The sequence below is a fragment of the Papio anubis genome, chromosome X, assembly GCF_008728515.1.
Source record: "Papio anubis isolate 15944 chromosome X, Panubis1.0, whole genome shotgun sequence".
NCBI classification, from domain to species: domain Eukaryota; kingdom Metazoa; phylum Chordata; class Mammalia; order Primates; family Cercopithecidae; genus Papio; species Papio anubis.
In genome coordinates this window covers 4,834,737-4,854,453 of record NC_044996.1, presented here as the reverse complement: position 1 = coordinate 4,854,453, position 19,717 = coordinate 4,834,737, and the positions used below count along the sequence as shown (strand labels likewise).

Below are 19,717 nucleotides of genomic sequence, written 5' to 3'. Positions count from 1 at the left end.
GTTCAAGTTGCAGTTTTCGACAGGAAAGGGCACTTGGCCTTAAGAAGGTACAGAAGCCAACTCCCTGGTCACTGCATTTGTTCATGCTCTTTCCCTTGGCCCTCAGCCTCTGGATGCCATCATTTGGCCTGAAGATAGGAAAAGTGTTGCCTACATCTACCTCTGGTACTAGCAAAGGTCATGGTACAGTGTGGTGTGGACCAGCAGCAGGAACAGAAAGGTGCTTCTCTAAGGAAGCTGCAGAGATTTCTCTGCCAGTCTGGAGATCAGCTTTGGGTCCCAGCTCTCCCTGCTGCTCTTCCATATGCCTCCAATGATGCAAGTTTGCAAGAAGATCCAGGCTGTGAAAAACAGTGTGACGGTTCCTCAAAAAGTTAGTTCAACATAAAATTACTCCATGACCTAGCAATTCTACTCCTTGGTATACACCCAAAAGAACCAAAAACAAGTGTTCAGCAAAAACTTGTCTGCTAATGTTCACAGCAACACTATTCACAATAGCCAAAAGACAGACAGAAACAACCCAAATGTCCATCAGATGAATGGACTGACAAAGTGTGGCACGTCCACACAATGGAATATTATTTGGTTAATTTCATGAATCACATGGAAGTTAATTTCATGAATCACAAAAGGAATGGAGTGCTGAGGCATGCTACAACATGGATGAGCCCAGAAAACATGATGCTGGGTGAAATAAGCCAGGCACAAAAAGCCACATATTGCATGATCCCATTTATATGAAATGTTCATAATAAGCACATTTATAGAAACAGAAGGTAGATAAATGTGTTGCCAGGAGCTGGGGGAGGGGGATTTCCATTTGGGATGATGAAAAAGTTGTGGAACTAGATAGTGGTGATAGTTACACAACATTGTGAATGTCCTAAATGCTAGTGAATTGTACGCTTTTAAAAAGTTAATTTCATGCTATGTCAATTTTACCTCAATTTAAAAAGAGAGGACCTAGACCATGGGAAGAGTCTTTAAACTGACTCCTTATCCCACATTCCCTCCAAGCCTCAGCTGCTCTGATGCCAAGATTCTCGTGGCATCAGAGCTCACCAGCCTGGCTCTAAATCTACGAAGTGGGGTCGATATTTCTGCAGGCTAAAAGTTGGCCCTCAGGAGCTAAAGTGTGCTTATTCAGTAAGCATGTGGCCCCTTTGCTGAGCTATGGAGGCATGTTCTGGACATAAATTGTTTGAAATGTGGCCATTGATAGCAGCATCTCTCTTTGGTGTGTCCTAGCAGGAAGAGATCACAGACAGGATGCCCCTCTAGAGTGTTCTGAACTAATCAGGTGTCTCTGGAATCTTCTCCCACCTACACAGCAGTTGAATTTCTCAAGCAGGGAAATTTTCTGCGTGGTCTGAAGCTTGTTGCCATTTTATTTAGCCTACTGTTGGAGCACAGAGAGAGGTAAGGTCACCTCTGGCCTAAGCTTCAAAGTTCATCCCTCAAGCCTTCTAAGGCCCAGTACCTAATTTTGTTTTAATTTTATATTCTGTTTCATAAGAGGACTCCAGATTATATAAGCTTCAGTCCCAAAACTAGAGACCCAAACACCTTAGTACAGGGAAGAAAGCTCTGATTAACCAGCAACTGTTTTTTTTTTTTTTCTTCTCTTTATTCTTTCCAGCTCTACTGAGGTATAACTGACAAATTAAAAATGTGTAATATTTAAGGTGGACAATGTGATGATTTGATATACTATATATTGTGAAATGATTACCACAATCAAGTTAGTCAATGCATCCATCCATAACTTCATCTAGTTCTGTTTGTTTCTGAATTCATAGAACTTTTTTAAAATCATAGAAACAGTAGAAGAGTAGTTACTGAGAGTTGCAATGGGTGGGGTGTGAAATGGGGAGATGTCAGTCAGTGGGTACAAATTCTCAGTTATAGGATGCATAAATTTGGGCAATCTAATGTACAGCACTGCGGCTATATTTAATAATACTGTATTGCATATTTGAAATTTACTGTAAGGGCAGATCTTAAATGTTCTCATAGCGACTATTTTTCTATTTGTCCCATTTAAACTACTCTAGTTGGTGTCCTGGCAATGACGAGGACTGTCACCTTGTTTCCTGACCTTGCCACTGCAATCCAAATGGGGTCGGTTTTTATCATGCCAGGAAAGGAGGGGGAGGTTGTGTGGGTCCAGCAGGTGTGTCTCCTGACTGCCCCTTCCTGGCAGTCTGTCACTGTGTGTTCCCCAGGAGGCCCTGGACCAAAGGCCTTTTCATCTCAGTACCCCAATTTCTAACCTCATAAGGTTACGCTGAAGATGAAAGGAATTGATGTAGTTAAAAGGGCTGAAGCAGGGGCTTGGTAACTGGTTGCTCTTGTTATGTCCCCTGCTTGTAGAGGAAGTTGGTATAGTCTCTCTCTCTCTCTCTCTTTCTCTAGCTCTAGCCCTCCTTCAACCATTTCCCTATCATCTGAATGCCATCTTGGCCCATTTCCTCCAAGCCCCACTTCTGCTTAAGGACAGGACTCTGGAGGTTGACAAACCCAAGTTCACTCCCTGGTTCTACCACTTTTTAGCCAGCCACATGCCCTTAAGCAAGTGACATTCCCTCTCTTCAACTGGGCACCCTCATCTGTACAATGAGGGTGGGGGTGATCATATTAATACTAACTTCCTTGAGTCACTGGGAGCATTAAGGTAAAGCCTAAAATGCATTTGGCACTGTGCCTGTCACTTAGTAAGTATTCCAAAGTCATTCTTGAAGTCTACTTATAAATCAGGTCTCCCTTACTAAAAACAAAAGGAAATGGAGAAAGGGAAGAAAGGAGAAAGACGGGAATAAGGAAGGAAGAGAGGGAGGGAGGAAGGAAGGAAGGAAGACAGGCAGGCAAGACTCTAATCTTTGCTCCTTGTTCTCTCTAGCCACTCACACTCAAGTTCCAGCCCCCACCAATTTGGAGATGATTCTCTGATAAACCTCTAAACTACAGACAACTCTGTTCTTCATTTCTAAGATGAGGATGATAATGGGAATAACTTTTTCATAGAGTTGTAAAGATAACTATGTGAATGCATACAAAGTGCTTAGTACCACAATAGTCATTTGTGTCTTGTGATTCCAGTAGTTTTGGGCAGAGGATTGTGTGCCCTGGTCAGAGCGCCCGCAGGCAAGGTTGCCACTCATCTGATGGGGCCAATCCAACAGACATGGAGCCCAGAAACAGGCTTCCATGTTCAATCCCATGTCCTGCTCTTGGGAAGGCACTCCCACTCCAAAACACAAAACCACTGGGTTTATCTGGGCCACCCTGATGAAAGTCACACTCCCCTGAACAAAGATCCTCACCACAAGGGCACCTGGATCATCCTGCTCTGTGAAGTACTGAAAGAGTGAGGCAGAAAATGGAGTGACTGCTTCCAGAAATGGAATTACCTCAAGTCATATCAATTCTCTTGGGAAGAGCCCTTTGGGTTTGTATAGTTCTTTAAGGTCTGAGGGACAGTGGAGAGGCAGGTCCCAAGGAGTGCTAGTGCAGAAGTAACATACTATGGCAGCCTGGCATGGGTCAGATCATAAGGGGAGCCAGCCAGGGCGTGGAGGCAGGACTAGCAGGGCCTGGCAGTAAGAAGAGATATTGCTACTGCATTCACACAGTCCCAATCAGAAGTCTTAGAGATTATCTGGAGGGAGAGCTGTGGCTACCCCATATAGTATGTGATTTCCACACAGCCCAAACTACCCTAATTAATAATGACCCAGAACCTGATTATTTCTAGCTCTCAGATTAGCAGTGGCTCCTTATTGCCCAAGCTTGGTTCTGCCAGGAGTCCTGTCCCTAAAATGCACCAGTAGCCCCTCTAAAAACCCACTTGGCTCATCAGGGCCCAGTCCAGGGCCCTCCCCACCTATCCCATTCCTAATCCCATCAGCATTAGCAAGAAGCCCGCCACTGCCTCAGGGACCTGGCATCAGGAGACTCAGCCAAGATGGTCGCACCTGTGAGAGGATCTACAGGTAGCCATGTCCGGGTAGCCAGAGACCAGGCGGCAATGGGGAAGAGCATAAGTGTCCCCTGTCTAATATGCCCTCATCAGCCAAATCTGGGGCCTCAGTTTGGGCTTTGTGGTGTGAAGGTACCACCACCCAAATGGGCCTGGAGCCACCAGCGTGGCTGCCCTCCTTCTCCCTGGGTGGCCCTGGAGGTGAGTCTACACTTGCAGCATTCCTGGGTGGTCCTTCTGTGCATGGGCTCTAGGTGGAGGTGTGGAAAGCTGAGGACAGGGTCAGGCACAGTCCAGGGCAGCCTAGAGATATTTACATCATGATGATGGGATTTGACAGCCCACTTGCCTGTGCGGTATCTGGACCCCACCAGCTTGCAGAGCATTTGGGGGTTACTGCTTGAGAGTGTTTTCCACTGGTCTTGTCACTCCCTAGGTGAAGGAAAGTCTGGCTTTTGTAGGAACTGCCCGGGTCCCTGGTGGAGTATTTCCTTTCTTACCTCTGAATTACTCTGCCTCTTTAGAGCATTGTAGAAAAGGGGTGTTTTTTCGGTTCATTGGCCACATGGCATGGCTGCATCCTGGTGACATTTTCCCAGCATCAGATGGTTGGAGACTGCAATGAGGAGGCTCCACACAATTCATAGCCTTCAGCCAGCCCCCTTGCTGAAGTGCTGCATAGGACAGAGAAGGCCAAACCAATTGGAGAGGGACTCGATGGAAGCCACACATGGAGTCTTTGTTTTGTGGTCCAGTACTTACTGTGGTTGCCCTGCTCCCATTGACCTGAACCATCCACCTCCCAAGAAAGGGAAGCTTCCTGTTCTTGGAGTTGGCACTAGGAACCACCCTCAGTGGCTTAAACAGATTTATTTTAACTATGAGGTAGTGCACTAGATGAACTAGACTATAGGAGATGCCAGCTCTGTAGCCATCATTTCACAATGCAGCCGTACCTAAGAGCCTAGGACAGGCCAGACCTGGTGGTTGGGGCAGGGTTGGGCCACAGCTGGAGGACTGAAAGTGGGATCTCACCCTCAGTTACAGAGGCACTCCCTGATGGCCAGGCAACACTCCTGTGGGGGGCTTTGTCATCGGAAAATAGGAGTCCATGATCTCTAGAAGGTTGGAAGCACCATGGTGAGATAGGATGTGTGTCCAAGAGTTAAACTGGTTTGGAGTTCTCTTTTAACACAATCATCACCACCCCTTCCTTTAGTCTATGCTGGACTTTGACCATAAAAAAACAAACTTGAAATTGGGATCCCTGCAGCAACTGGTGAGGCACCTAGGAGAGGGTTGGTTTGGGTCCCATATGACTGACATACAGCAGAACAAATATTGGCTTGGGAACCAAACCAACCCTCTCTTAGGCTTGTTAAGGCCCCATTCAGGATAGTTGCCTCGAGGTGGTTGGAGAGCTGGCAACCTTTCTGGTGACTGGTGACTTGGTAGTACTCTCTAATAGAATATGTCAATAAGCACAGCTCATTTGACCAGAATTGTAGGCCACCTTTCTTGATCCAACAAGTGCAGACCTGCTACTCTCAGGATTCACATTGCTAGTCTACCGGACCCCACAGTCTATGTTCAAGTAATTCCCTATTTGAATGTCATGGATGTATTTGGGGAGGCTCATAATTTGATTCAAGTAACAGTCTGATCTGTGCCTCTCACTGAGCTGGTGCAGATAATACTTTCTTTAAGAGTGTGTGCAAGTAGCTCTCCTCAGCCTACTCTCACCCCCAGGGAAAGAAGCCCTCGTGGATGGAGGAAGAAGATTTATCTTTTCTCTACAAGAGCAGCCCAGGAAGAAAGCACCAGGTAAGCATAAGCTTACCAAAGCTGGGACCCATTCACTTTACAGTGGGGAAACTGAGGCCCCAAGTGTGAAAGGGACCTGCAAGAGGTCACGCCACAAGGTCCTTTAGAGGCAAAGTCCAGGGAGAAGTGAGAAGGTTGGGCTTAAATGACCTCTGCCCTGTGGCCCTATTGGCCTCCAACCTCGGTTCTGCCTCCACTTCTCCCTTTGCCTATGTGATTTTGGGCTTGTTAGCCAAATTCAGGCAAAATACAGATTAAGCTTGTGAACCTGGGTCCAGCAGAAACGGGGTCATCTGGATTGGGACAGGGCCCTCTCCTTTGACCTTCAGCTTCTATTACAGCCCCCTCAGGCAGCACCTGCTTCCTCTACAGGTCACAGCCTCACCAAATCCATCCAGATGTTTCTCTTCTCCCCACAGTAATCATCTCTAGCCCACTAATGACAGAACCTGGGAATGTGTTTGGAGAAGACTGGGTGAGGGTTTCTTCCTGTGAAAACAGGCTACAGGCCTCACCAGGCTTAACATGAGTGAGTGGGAGCAGCCTGTCTTGAAGGGCCCAGCAGTTCTGACAGTCTAGGAGTTAGAGGCTAGCTCTCAAGAAATGCTTGTTCAATGGCAGAATACTTTGATTCTTCTCAGGAGATGGTACAATACAAATTCTGAGCTCATTAAATTCATATATATCTATAGGTTGAGGATCATTCTTAGAGCTGTCAGTTCTTCCAACTAGCATGCTTACACTACAGAAAAGGTGAAAGTAGTTCTAGAACACTGCCCACCCAGGTCTGCTCATCTCTGCCTTTGTGAGCGCTCTTCCAGCCACGCCAGGCTGCTGCTCAGATAGTTCTGGTAGAAGCCTGTTGAAGCCCCAGCCCTCAGGTCAGGGTGGCTGAAGGCTGACGACTGTGGCACCTGAAGGCAGGTGGTGGCAAGCAGCAGGAGGCAGGAGCTTCCAGGCTCAGCCACCAAGACAGCATCGCTGGCTGTCAGTTCAGTGCTCTCAGGACTAAGCTGCTTGCCTCTCCCTACTTCCACCCCATCCCCCAATCCTAGTGAATGCATCCTTATTTGTAAGAAAGCAACAGAAGCCCAATGCGAGGACACAGGGCCTTGAGAATGACATCAGTAGTGATTACTGCTCCCCAAGTGCTCTCCTCAGTGAGTACAATGGAACCTTTCACTGATGCTGTGAGGCACACATGGTAGGCCAAGTACCCATTTTACAGAAGAAGAAATTGAGCCTCAGGGAGGGGAGTGGCTTGCCCACAGCCATACAACAAACGGAGAAGCTAGGACTTAACCGCCAGTCTTCTGATGCGCATTCCAGGGCCCCTTCCTCCACCCCAGCCTGCATCTGCCTGCATGGAGTGCTGGCTCAGGGCGAATCAAGGACACCAATAAATCCCCGATTTGTAGGTTGAGGTTCTTGCTCCAAACCACCCATTTTCAGAGATTTGCTCCTGAGATGTAACTGACTCCTCTTGAAGCCAAGCAGCATTAGCATTCAGGGTTCCCTGCCGTTCCCAACCACCCTTCTATTCTCCAGAGCCTCATGTCTTGCAATTTTGGAAATTCAAAATCCTGTTTGTTCTACAGAAAGGTCAGTTTCAGTTTGCTGGAATATTCTGCTGAAAATAAACATGTAAATAACACATCCCCAAATACAGGCATTGATACTATACACATGGATATTCATCTGATCCCATTTGCAAATGCAAACATATTCGTTCTCTCTTTCTCTCTCCCTTGCTCTCACTCTCTCTCTTTCTCCCCACCCCCCATCTCTTTGTCTCTTCAAACACATTCCTGATACATTGTTTTCTTATCTATTCTACAGCTACCTCCATCATGCCCCACAACATCTTCATTACTTTCTTCTGAGATAGTCTACTGGGGACCATCCTTGTCCTCAGAGGGCTTGAAGTCTAATTTAGTTGGCCAACATCAGGTGCCTCAAAATTCACAGGGGGAAAATGTAACAATATTGAATAAAGTTGTTCATGGAGTATGGATGTAAGAGAAGAGACTAGGAAAACCGACTAGCAAATTGGCCTGAGCTGAACTGGTGAGGTGCTAGTGAGGAAACAGCAGACTAAATAAGCCACAGGCGATTTTCACCTTTTTGACAATTTTGCCCAGGGCCTACATGCCCAGTGCCCTCTGGAGGGAAAATGAGGCTCCCTGAGTTTCTCTTTCCTGGCTACCTTTGACCTCTTATCTTCCTGCCCAATAGGAAGAGTGCATACCCTTTGCTGGCCTTTTTATTGGTGTCCATGTTAAACCTCCAGCTACATTGTTCAAAATTAAGCATTTATAACAGCCTGCCAGACTTCTTTGGATAAGTTATATTCTTTACTCTGTTTATGCTCATTTTATGGACATGGACTGTATTCTTATAATCTCTACCTTCTCTAAGAAATTTTTCCCCTTTTTTTGTCATTCTGGACTAGAAATATAGAAAGGGAAGAGTTGCCGTATGTCATTGTTCAGACAGAATCAGAAATAATGTTGACTTCAGAGCTGAACTTGTCTCTATCAGAAGGGAAACCTTTGTTTTCTCATTATTTAGGGGGTGGGGAGGCCATCACATGCCTTGAAATGCATTTTAATGAATGTTTATAAGGTCATGGGGATCACATTGGTGGCTTTGTCTGCTGGATTCTGAAATGGGACTCTGCAGGCATTTATGTATGGAGAGAAAGGAATTCGTTTCTAAAAGATGCCGGGGCACTGTCACTCACTCCCTCCCCCTTCCTCGCCACCAAAGGCAGGGCCTATGAGGGCTCTAGCTGGGAGTGGGGACATCTGGAGTCCAGTGTCCTTATCCCTTAACCAATTGTCTGAAAACAAATCATATCCCATACTGTTTTCTATAAGAAGAGAAGCTTGAGATATGCTCTGTAGAAATCCTGCCAGTGTCTACTGATAGTCACAGGGAGAGGCCTGAAGGAAGTAGGAGCTGTGGCATAGCTAGGACTAATACCCTGCTGTCATCAAGACCACAGAGACTGGAAAAAAGCACATGGGTGAAGCAGGGAGATTCATTTAGAAAGAGCTGGGAGCTTGGTTGGGGACCATCCGCCCCCAACCTGGATGCTGGGAGGGGAGGTCATTCCGGAGCAGTGAGCTATCTCCTGCCCTTGATCTAAAATGGTGGCTGTGGGATTTAGTCAGAAACACCCAGTCCGGGCAGGCAAAACCTCAGTGGCATCAGCCACAGGCACAGGTGACCCAGTGAAGGCACGAGCGTGGCACTGGGCACAGGGGAAAGTCCAGCCAACTTCTCGCAGTTGTGATGAGTAACAGATCATAGGACTGCGAAAGAGGAGACACGAAAGCAAGCCTTTATCTAGGGGCAAAATTAACTGGATAATAGATTTCCACGCCTCACTGATGTCTGGTGAAAGCAGATGCTATTACAGCAAGGCTGAGCACTTCCGTGTAAACACAGCCGCCTCTCCTCGGCCTTGTTTAGGGTTGGCTGGTGTTCTTGCTATTCAGCCAGGTACTTCAGGCTCACCGTTGAAAGCTCATTCCATGAAATTCAAAACATGGAGCCGCATGGCCTCTGACAAAGTGGAGTCTCATTGAAGTGCATTGAAAAATGAAAGCTCAGAAAAGGCTTGCAGCCTGCCACTCGGCCAAAACAGCAGCCTCAGTCGGCAACCTCAACCCCATCCCTGAGAAAAGCCAGGTGAGCCTGCCCCCTTTATTAGGCATCCTCACGAAACATTCAGTGAGTGTACATGCTAGCAGCTGTCCAGCCACAGACCTGGCATAGCAAAAGTGACATCCACTCCAGCAGTGGCGGCCTGCTGGGATCTACTTTGTTATTGAGTAGTCAGTTGGTTTCTAGAATTGGAATTGATCAGGGACCATTTGCTTGGATGCAGTTGATGGGTGCTGGAAAAGGTGTGTGTACACAGGCTCTCATGTAGGAGAGGTGCAGCCTCCTTTCCTTTGCCAGTGGCCCCAGCTGGTACCTTTAGTGTCTGGTGGTCATGCCCTGCCTCCTCCATCCCTGCACCTTACTCCCAGAGGTTAAGGGTGACCAACAATTAAGTGAAAGCTCTGAGAGCCCATAGAAGCTGCCAGCAAATTTCAGAGGCTCACCTGGCAGGGATGCCAGACCATTGCTCCTCACAGCCCCTGCCCTCCCCTCCTTTCCCCAACCCCCAACCCCTCCTTGGCCTGCCTGGCTCTGCATTGCTTCACCATTGTTACAACTGTCTTGCAGTTCGAGACATCATGAACAGCACATTGGGACTGACTGTTGCCAGCTCAGACTCCCTGCGGGGGATCCTTATGTCAAACCTACACGCAATCATCCCTGATTGATCTATTTCGTACATTTCTATTTTTAACCTATTGGATCTCTTTGGATTCTTTGGGAGGATGTAGAAGAAACACAATTTCAGTTTGGGACACAGTGGCTTGTTTGTAGATTGCTCCATAATGGATTGAGTAAATGGCTGAGTTCCCTGTGTGTTGGGTCATTTATGTTCCATTGTCCATTGATTCGTTCAACTGCCATTTACTGAGCACCTGCTGTGGGCCAAACAGTTAGTGAGCTGCTCCATGGGCCAGCTCAGGGACACTATGGGTGTTGTGCCCAGTCAGGCTCCTGGGAAAGTGGGCACTGAATGACTGCATGGGCCTCAGACCTCTTATTGTACCTGCTCTACCCCTCTCCAACCCATTCCTTCCTGACCCATGGTATTCAGGCCTCAGATGAGTTTGGTGACAGAGCTGTCCCTTGAAGTGCCCTTGTTCAGATTGTGGGCCTCTCAAAAGAAAAGTCAAAGAAGTGTGCAAGTCCTCTCACTCAAGTTGGCAAGCCCCTTCTGTGGGGGCGATGCAGTGTCCTACCACCAACATGGCGAAGGCAGTGGGTCTGGAGGCAGTTGAGTGGTGGTGGAGGGGCCCAGCATCTGACCTGGGCTTCGTTGCCCTCTGGCTGAGCAACTCTGGGAAGGCCTGCCCCTCTCTGGGTCTCAGAGACCTCCCTGTCTTTAAGAAGGGAATTGGACTCCCAGAACCCTTCCATACCTGCCCTTTAAAATGCCAGGTACCAGTTAGTGAGGAGCTATTAGGTGTCATACAATGTGCCCTGTTTCACTTAATAGTCAGAGCACCTTCATGAGAAAAGAAATGTAATTAAACTCATTTTACACATAAAGACACTGGGCTCTGAGAGGTTCAGTGGCAAGGCCAAGATCAGAGCCCTAGGCCACGCTGCCTCCAACCTTGCTCTGGGCCAGTGGTTTTCTGTTGAGAATCAGTCATGGAGCTGTTGGAAAAACTCCCAATGCCTGGGCCACACCCTTGATGAAGCTGTCAGTTTGTGGTGGGAGGGCCCAGGAATGTGGATGTTTCTAAGTGATTCTGATGTGCAGCAAGGCCTGAGACATACAGCCCTGGGGATCTACTTTGATGTTCACTTGGCCATGACAGTCATGCCCCCCATCGTGCTGGCAAGTGACCCCATGCATGCCTTGAGCTCCTAGTGGGCTACAAGCTCATCAAACCAGAAGAGCCAAACTTAAGGTGACATCAGAGGATGAGTACTGTATGTCCTAGTGAAACTTCCAAAGCTGAAAAAGAGTTATTTTGTAGGGGGGAAAAAAGCTTTAAAAGAATTCTACCTGTTCACTTATCGGCATTCAGGTGGTTTCCAGATCCCTCTCTTCCTTTCCTTATTTTGATCATTCCTGCACATACTCCTTTGCCCCCACTTCCTTTCCCGGTTACCTGCTAACATACAGGTCATGATTATTAACACAACGCGATGGATAACTGTATGAAGCCATGAAGAGTAGGAAGTCTCACATTGCTAGTGAGTTTGCAGGCTGTGCTTCTATAAAGGGTGGGCAGCTCCCCTGAGGTTCAGATCCCAGATTGGGACCTTTTTTCATTGTTTGATATCTCCCCAACCTGAGGATGCATCTTCAGAGGAGAATTTCTTATTTAGATAACTTTATACTAAATTTTTGGATTACGAGTCCTTCTCGTTAAAGACAAACAAGCAGAAGTGAAGAGAATAGAAAGGGAATTGCCAGTCATCCCAAATAAATGACCACTCCAAATTGTTGGGTATAGGTCCTTCCAAATTATTTTTGTGTACACATAACAGTGTGTGTGTGTGTGTGTGTGTAAAAATAAATGGAACAACGAATACGATGCCTACAATGACTGTTCTGAAACTTGTGCTTTCCCCAAAACAGTATTTTAAACAGCTCCCCAAGAAAACACATCCAGATCTACTTCTTTCCTGTAAGGGCTCTGTTGTATTCTATTTTACCACTGCAGCCTGATGCATTTAACCAAGACAAGAAGGCAACCTAAAAGTTCAAGTCTATACTATGGTATTCCTTTGTTAAAATGTATGTGTCTGTAGATAGGTAAGAATTAAAACTATTGGCCGGGCGCGGTGGCTCAAGCCTGTAATCCCAGCACTTTGGGAGGCCGAGACGGGCGGATCACGAGGTCAGGAGATCGAGACCATCCTGGCTAACACAGTGAAACCCCGTCTCTACTAAAAAATACAATAAAACTAGCCGGGCGAGGTGACGGGCGCCTGTAGTTCCAGCTACTCCGGAGGCTGAGGCAGGAGAATGGCGTGAACCCGGGAGGCAGAGCTTGCAGTGAGCTGAGATCCGGCCACTGCACTCCAGCCTGGGCCACAGAGCGAGACTCCGTCTCAAAAAAAAAAAAAAAAAAAAGAATTAAAACTATTTAGCTACTTCTAGTTTTCTCTCCAATGCCTGCCTTTGGCCGCATGGTTCATTTAGTAACTTCTGCATAGTTTCATTGAATTCTCCTTGAAGTGGGCAGATTACCCTTTGCATAATGTTCTATCCCGTTTTAGTATACAGACAACATAATGCCTTATTTGAAATGTAATTAGACAGTTTAAATGAAACATAGTAATGAAGAAATAAGCACTATGGTTCCAAAGACAGGCTGTATTTTATAGTTTTCACAACTATAAGTCTTTAAACTGAGAGGTCTGTTTTATCATGCACGTTTCCTGTTCATTAGCTTTAATGTGCCAAGCCTTTATAAAAATTCCTCTCTCTCTCTCTCTCTCTCTCTCTCTCTGTGTGTGTGTGTGTGTGTGTCTCACCTCTCTTCCCTTCTCCTTTCCCCTTCTCTTCTCTTCCATTCACAGGGAACTGTTAAGAGGAGACAAGAAGAAGACCACTTCCAGTTTCCAGACATGGCTGATGGGGGCTACCCTAATAAAATTAAGAGGCCTTGCCTTGAAGATGTCACCCTTGCAGTGGGCCCAGGCGCCCATCCTGGTACTGCCTGTGCAGAGCTGCAGGTCCCTCCATTGACAATGAATCCTAGCCCTGCGGCTATGGGAGTGGCTGGCCAGTCGTTACTGCTCGAGAATAACCCTATGAATGGCAACATCATGGGCTCACCATTTGTGGTACCACAGACTACAGAAGTGGGACTGAAAGGGCCTGCAGTTCCTTACTATGAGAAAATCAACAGCGTGCCGGCTGTAGACCAGGAGCTTCAAGAGCTGCTAGAGGAGCTCACCAAAATTCAAGACCCTTCTCCGAACGAGCTAGATCTTGAGAAGATACTGGGGACGAAGCCAGAAGAGCCACTGGTTTTAGATCATCCCCAGGCAACCCTAAGCACAACTCCCAAGCCTTCGGTTCAGATGTCACATTTGGAGAGCCTGGCTTCCAGCAAGGAGTTTGCTTCTAGTTGCAGCCACGTTACTGGCATGTCACTTCAGATCCCGTCCTCCACAGGGATCAGCTATTCGATTCCTTCCACCAGTAAGCAGATAGTGTCACCGAGTTCTTCAATGGCACAGTCCAAGAGCCAGGTCCAGGCTATGCTCCCTGTTGCTCTGCCCCCCTTACCAGTGCCTCAGTGGCATCACGCCCACCAGCTGAAGGCACTGGCAGCCAGCAAGCAGGGGTCTGCTACGAAGCCGCAAGGGCCCACCCCCAGTTGGTCTGGTCTGCCTCCTCCAGGACTCTCTCCACCTTACCGCCTGGTGCCATCACCACACCCACCACCACCACCACTGCCGCCACCACCCCCACCATTCAGCCCCCAGAGCCTCATGGTGTCCTGCATGTCGTCCAATACTTTGTCGGGCAGCACTCTCCGAGGCTCTCCCAATGCCTTACTGTCAAGCATGACGTCCAGCAGCAATGCTGCCCTGGGGCCCACCATGCCCTATGCTCCTGAGAAGCTCCCCAGCCCTGCTCTCACTCAACAGCCGCAGTTCGGCCCTCAGAGCTCCCTTCTTGCCAACCTCGTGTCCTCTACTATCAAAACCCCTCAAGGACACCTGATGTCTGCTCTGCCCGCCAGCAACCCTGGGCCTTCCCCACCCTATCGCCCGGAGAAGCTCTCCAGCCCAGGCTTGCCACAGCAGTCCTTCACCCCACAGTGCTCCCTGATCCGAAGCCTCACTCCCACCAGTAATCTTCTAAGCCAGCAGCAGCAGCAGCAGCAACAGCAACAGCAGCAGCAGCAGCAAGCAAATGCGATCTTTAAGCCCATGAACAGCAACTCATCCAAAACCCTGAGCATGATCATGCAGCAGGGGATGGCAAGCTCCAGCCCAGGAGCCACAGAGCCATTTACTTTTGGCAACACCAAGCCCTTGTCCCATTTTGTTTCTGAGCCGGGTCCCCAGAAGATGCCCTCCATGCCTGCCACCTCTAGGCAGCCTTCCCTGCTCCACTACCTGCAGCAGCCGACACCAACACAGGCCTCTTCAGCCACTGCCTCCTCCACAGCCACTGCCACCTTGCAGCTGCAGCAGCAGCAGCAGCAACAGCAGCAGCAACCTGACCATTCATCATTCCTTCTGCAGCAGATGATGCAGCAACCCCAGCGTTTTCAGCGATCAGTGGCCTCAGATTCCATGCCTGCTCTGCCCAGACAGGTAAAACAATCTCATATCTGGCTGTGTTCTTTGGTTTTGGAAATAACAACTGTGTTTCATGCTGCCAATATCTGGCTCTGGTGGGTAAATGCAGGCTATAGTTCTCTCTGAGAGTGGAAATGATTCTGAAAAAGTCTACTGAAGTCAGCTAATCCTGTGTGGTTAAAAGCACAGTGTTAATAAGGCCAAGGTTATGGTTTCAGTGCCTGTTCAGGTCACGTAACTTCCCTGGAAGGAAAGCTGCACCCACAACGTGCTCCCGGTGGAAGGAGCCAGGTGGGACAAGTCCGAATACAGAAATGCCTTCCCTGCACTGGGCCATGTAGAAAGACTAGTGAATCCTTCTTAAGATGTAAGGAAATTGCACTGAAGCATTTAAATCTTATCCCTGCTGGCAGAATGATGAACACTAAGCCTTCTAGAAATGCCACAGCAAACTTTTGCTGAGCAACCTCAGCATGCCGTTTGTCACTGTGCTGGACACTCAGGCAGGTCGTGAAAGGAAAAAGACAGGTATTTGTAAGGTAGTCACTCTTATCATCTCCATTTTACAAATGAAGAAACTGAGGCTCAGAGAGTTGAAAGACTTGCCCAGAGTCACATAGTTCGCAAGGGACAGAGCAGGAACTTGAAGCCAGGTAGTCTCACTCCAGAGCCTGTGCTCTTCTTGAATTTACTTTTGACTTCTGACCCTCCATCATCTCCTCCAGGCTTTTCAATCATGAAATGCAGCTGACTCCACCTGGGTTGTGTCTATCACAGTTCCCAGTTTTCATTGCTGTGACCCCTGCCTGTATTAGTTATCTGTGGCTGCATAACAAATTACCCCAAGCACCAGCTTCAAACCTTATGCATACGTTACCCCACATCCTGATTTCTGGGTGTTAGGAATCCTGGCATGGTTTCACTGAGTCTTCTGACTGAGTATCTCCTAAGGCTGCAGTCATCTCAAGGCTCAATGGGGAAAGATCTGCTTCCAAGCCCACTCACGTGGTTGCTGGCAGGAAGCAGTTCCTTGCAGGTTGTTGGACTGAGGCCTCGGTTTCTCATGAGCTATTGGCCAGAGGCCTCCCTCGGTTCCTTGCCACATGGTCTCTTCACAGAGCATCTCACATCATGGCAGCTGGCTTCATCTGAGTGAGCATGAGAGAGTGTGCCAGTGAAGCAGGGTAATGGGGGGAGAGGCAGGAGGGATAGTGCCAGCACGTCAGAAGTCACAGTCTCTATGATCTAGTCTGGAAAGTAACATCCCACCACTTTTGCTGTATTCTATTCATTAGATGTAAGCCAGAGGAGATTGCATGAGGGTGTAAATACCAGGAGGCAGGGCTCAGTGGGGCCAGGTCACATGTGTGCCTACACAGAATACTCAGTCGCCATCTACCATCCCTCCTTCCCATTCCTCTCATCCTTGCCCAAGTTCAGGTCCTCTTGATTCTTTATCTGAACTCGTACAGTTGACCCTTAACTGGTCTCTCCCAATAAACCATCCATTGCTCTATGAGTCGTCTTGCTAAAACAGTGACCTGATCATGTTTTACACTTGCTCAGATGTCCCCAGAGGCCCATAAGCTGGCCCCACCAGCCTCCTGGGCCCTTCAGCATCCATCAGGCCCTGCCTTGCACTTTGTTTCTATTACCCAGAAGTGCCTGCAGCACTTGGTCCATGCTATCTGGTCTCAGCCTTTACTCCAGGGCCGTTCCATGGGCCTGGTCATCCCTTCCCACATTTTCTCTCCTATCCAACACCTGCAGCTCCTTAGGGCTCAGGCACCATCCCCTCCAGGAAGCTTTTCCGTGGCTGTCCTCAGTACTTCCATTTCCCACTGTGCCTCCCTCTTCTGGAGAATGATCAAGGAGGAGATATCATAAAGTGCTTGGCCAGAGACCTGGCCCAAGGGAAGCACCTGTCAGGGGCTGACCTCTTATTCAAGAGCTCTGTGGCAACCCCTAGAGTATAGAGGTTGTGTCTTTTCCAACCAGGTTTCCTGGGGCATAACCATGCAGAGTGCTTGACACCAGAGAGTTGGTCGTTTGATAGACCATACGGCAAGCAGAGCTCCCATGGGGGTGGCCGGGGAAGCGGTGTGGAGACAGGCAAAGCACATAGGACACAGCAGGCTACCTGGGGCTCGGGCCCTGGTCTGCAGTTCAGGAGCACTTTGGTTTGATTTTATTATAGGGCTGTTGCCATCTGTTTGCATGGACTTCTGCAGCTAGCTCGGTGAAGCCCCAGCATCAACACGGGAACTCTTTCACTAGCAGGCAAGATCCACAGCCTGGAGACGTGTCACCATCTAACATTGTGAGCCTTTCTGTTTTGTTTTGTCTTCAATTGGGTACATTTTTTGTAGACTGATTGTGTTGTCCCAGAGCTGGATCAGCTGGCTCAGAGGGAGAATTCTCAATGATTGGGGTCATGCAAATCATACTCAACCAATTACCTAGGTGGGACTGGAGAAAGTGTTGAGAAGAAAGACCAAGCAGTCAAGCTCTCTGGGGCTAGGAGCACAATAAAGGGGGCAAGCAACCTTTGCCAGCAGAGACAAGAAGCTGGGTCCCCAAATGGGAAATGCTATTGCCACCAAGAGCTGCCTTTCCAGCCTGTGCTGGCTTGTGCCCAGGGGCCAGGCATGGGACCTGGTGCTTCACCTGCCTCCTCTCATTTTAATCCTCAGAGGCAGGGGCTGTTACCATTCTCTTGGGAGTTGGGGGAAAAGGCACAGAGAAGTGACCAAAGTTGCCCACAGTCACACAGCAAGTTGGGGCCAGAGCAGGCAATCTGGCTACAGAGCCCACACTCATACTCCCATGCATGGGGCACTGCCTCTGGAGACTTGTGTTTCCACTGTCACCTCTTAACTGCTTCCTCCTCTACAAATGAAGGTGATGATAGGTTGTCTGAGGATTAAGTGTGTTAATACATCTAAAGCACTTTGAACAGGGCCTGGCATAAAGTATGCACTGACAAGGGGTTTGCTGTCATGATGACTCTACCTCCTGACCCGGTGCTCCCAGATCTGTTTCATGGGACTAAGATGTGGTTCTAAAAACCAGTAGCTGTGGCAGGACAGACACAAGCCACGCTCTCTCCAGACCCTGTACCCACCATGAGATTGATAGGAGTTGTGCAGCCTCTGAGCCTTGTGGGCTCCTTTTGCTGTAGGCCCTGACCCTCCTGGACAACTCCCAGCCTGATGGGAAAGGGAAAAGGGCCAAGGCCCACCCCTGCCTTGCAGACTGGGGATCTCACTTTGCTCTTTCTTGAACTCTCCGGCACTCTCACTCCACTCCTTTCCCTAGCACTCTGTTCTCTACCTGGTATTCTTCCAGGCCTCCAAGCTGGGGGTCTCAACAATCCTTCTGTTTCTTCTTATGGCCTCTCCCCATTAACTCTAAGACCTAAGAACTCAGCCCTGGTCATTCTTCCAGGGGAGAGAAAAAAAATAAAGAAAAAAAGCGAGTGTTTGAGGCAAGAGCTGGGACCGCTGCAGGACAGATGGTGGCCTCAGTGGTGGGGAAGAACATGTTTCTCACTTCCAGCAGGCTATGCAAACTTCCCAAGTTTTACTGATGCTCAAGCTGAGCCTCAGGAACACTAATTACCTATTATATGGCATTTACTAACCTGTTGCATTTGACATGGATGATAATGGTTACCATGGAAAAACTGGACATTCATTTGAATCTGGATCTTTGAGGTTTTGTGCGGGGGGGTGGGGGCTTTTTTGGTTTTTGTCTGTTTGTTTGTTTCTTTACAGGCAGGGTCTCACTCTATTGCCCAGTCTGGTCTCAGACTCCTGGGCTCAAGTGATCCCCCCACCTCAGCCTCCCAAAGCACTGGGATTACAAGCATGAACCACCGCATCTGGCCTAGATCTTATTTTTCTAAAGGAGTTATTTCTAAATGTGAGATGAGACACAAACGCTTGAGTAAGCTGAAAAGCCAAATCCAGCCTTCTGTATAGGAGCTCATTTTTATGTACAGACCAGCATCTCTCTACTTGGGGGATTTTGCTTTATCAGTTGAGTGAACTATTCAATTTCAATGCACCATTCACGTCCACGTAAGGTAAAAGGCAATGCCACATGACTTTGGGGCAGCTGTTTAGCATGGGAGGTTGAGCAAGCAAGGGCACTGGAGGCAGACAGAACTGAAGTTCAAGTCTGGCTACAGATGTTGACTGATTCAGGTCCCATGAGCAATGTTACTCAACCCCTGAGCCTCAGCTGAAAATGAGGAAAGGAATAGTCCCCTTCACATAGGGCATTAGGAAGGCAAAGGAGATGCTAACTTGAAAATGCTTAGAATGGTGCCCAGCACACACTACAGGCTCAGCCAGGGCTAGTGCAGCCTTGTGGGCTTGGACCTGAAACCTCTGGGGCCTGATGAATTTCCAAATTCAGGACATTTGGGACTTTGGGAAGGTAATGTGGTACAAATACCAAATGTCACACAACCCTCCAGTGTAATCTGAAGCAGCATTTCATTACTTTTGCAAAGAAAAATGAATATTTAAGGAAGTCCAGAGTCAACTTTTGCCCCCAACTTTTATGTGCCCCACCCAACTTTTATGTGCCCCCACATAAAATTTGGCATCAAATTTACAAAAGTAAAATTGGCTTTCAGAGCTTCTTGGACTTGAAATTACCAGATACAGGATGTGGACCTGGAATTATTAAGGGAGGGATCTTTAACTCTTTATGGAGTTGCAACACCCAGCGCTGGTTTGTGAGATTTTAATGACCCCAAATTCCCCACCCTCCCTCCAGGCTGGGTGATAGATCTTGATGTTTAATCAGACTGAGGCAAAATGAATTTTGTTTGCATCATCTGATGTCCCTTCTCCCTGAAGATTACTGGAGATACCTTGGTGTATTGCAAAAATCAGGGTTAGGACTTACTTCAGTTTCACTATTCACGACTGCAGAACAGATCTTACATTTACTCAAAGACAAAGACAAGTCTGTCAAGGAGATGGG

At 48.1% G+C, this 19,717-nt stretch overlaps 1 protein-coding gene across 6 annotated transcripts in view; it reads left to right on the top strand.

Annotated features, from left to right (window-relative positions):
* Nucleotides 1-19,717, top strand: part of MAMLD1 (mastermind like domain containing 1) — a 144,014-nt gene that overhangs the window by 86,299 nt on the left and 37,998 nt on the right. For 2 of the 6 annotated variants that reach the window (XM_031661027.1, XM_031661028.1), the window contains exons 4-6: nucleotides 5,732-5,806; nucleotides 12,980-14,734; nucleotides 16,917-17,039. In XM_031661027.1, the coding sequence (XP_031516887.1) occupies nucleotides 5,732-5,806; nucleotides 12,980-14,734; nucleotides 16,917-17,039 (1,953 nt within the window). The remainder of the gene's footprint in view (nucleotides 1-5,731; nucleotides 5,807-12,979; nucleotides 14,735-16,916; nucleotides 17,040-19,717) is intronic. The other 4 variants (XM_031661025.1, XM_031661030.1, XM_031661029.1 and 1 more) reach the window with 3 other exon arrangements.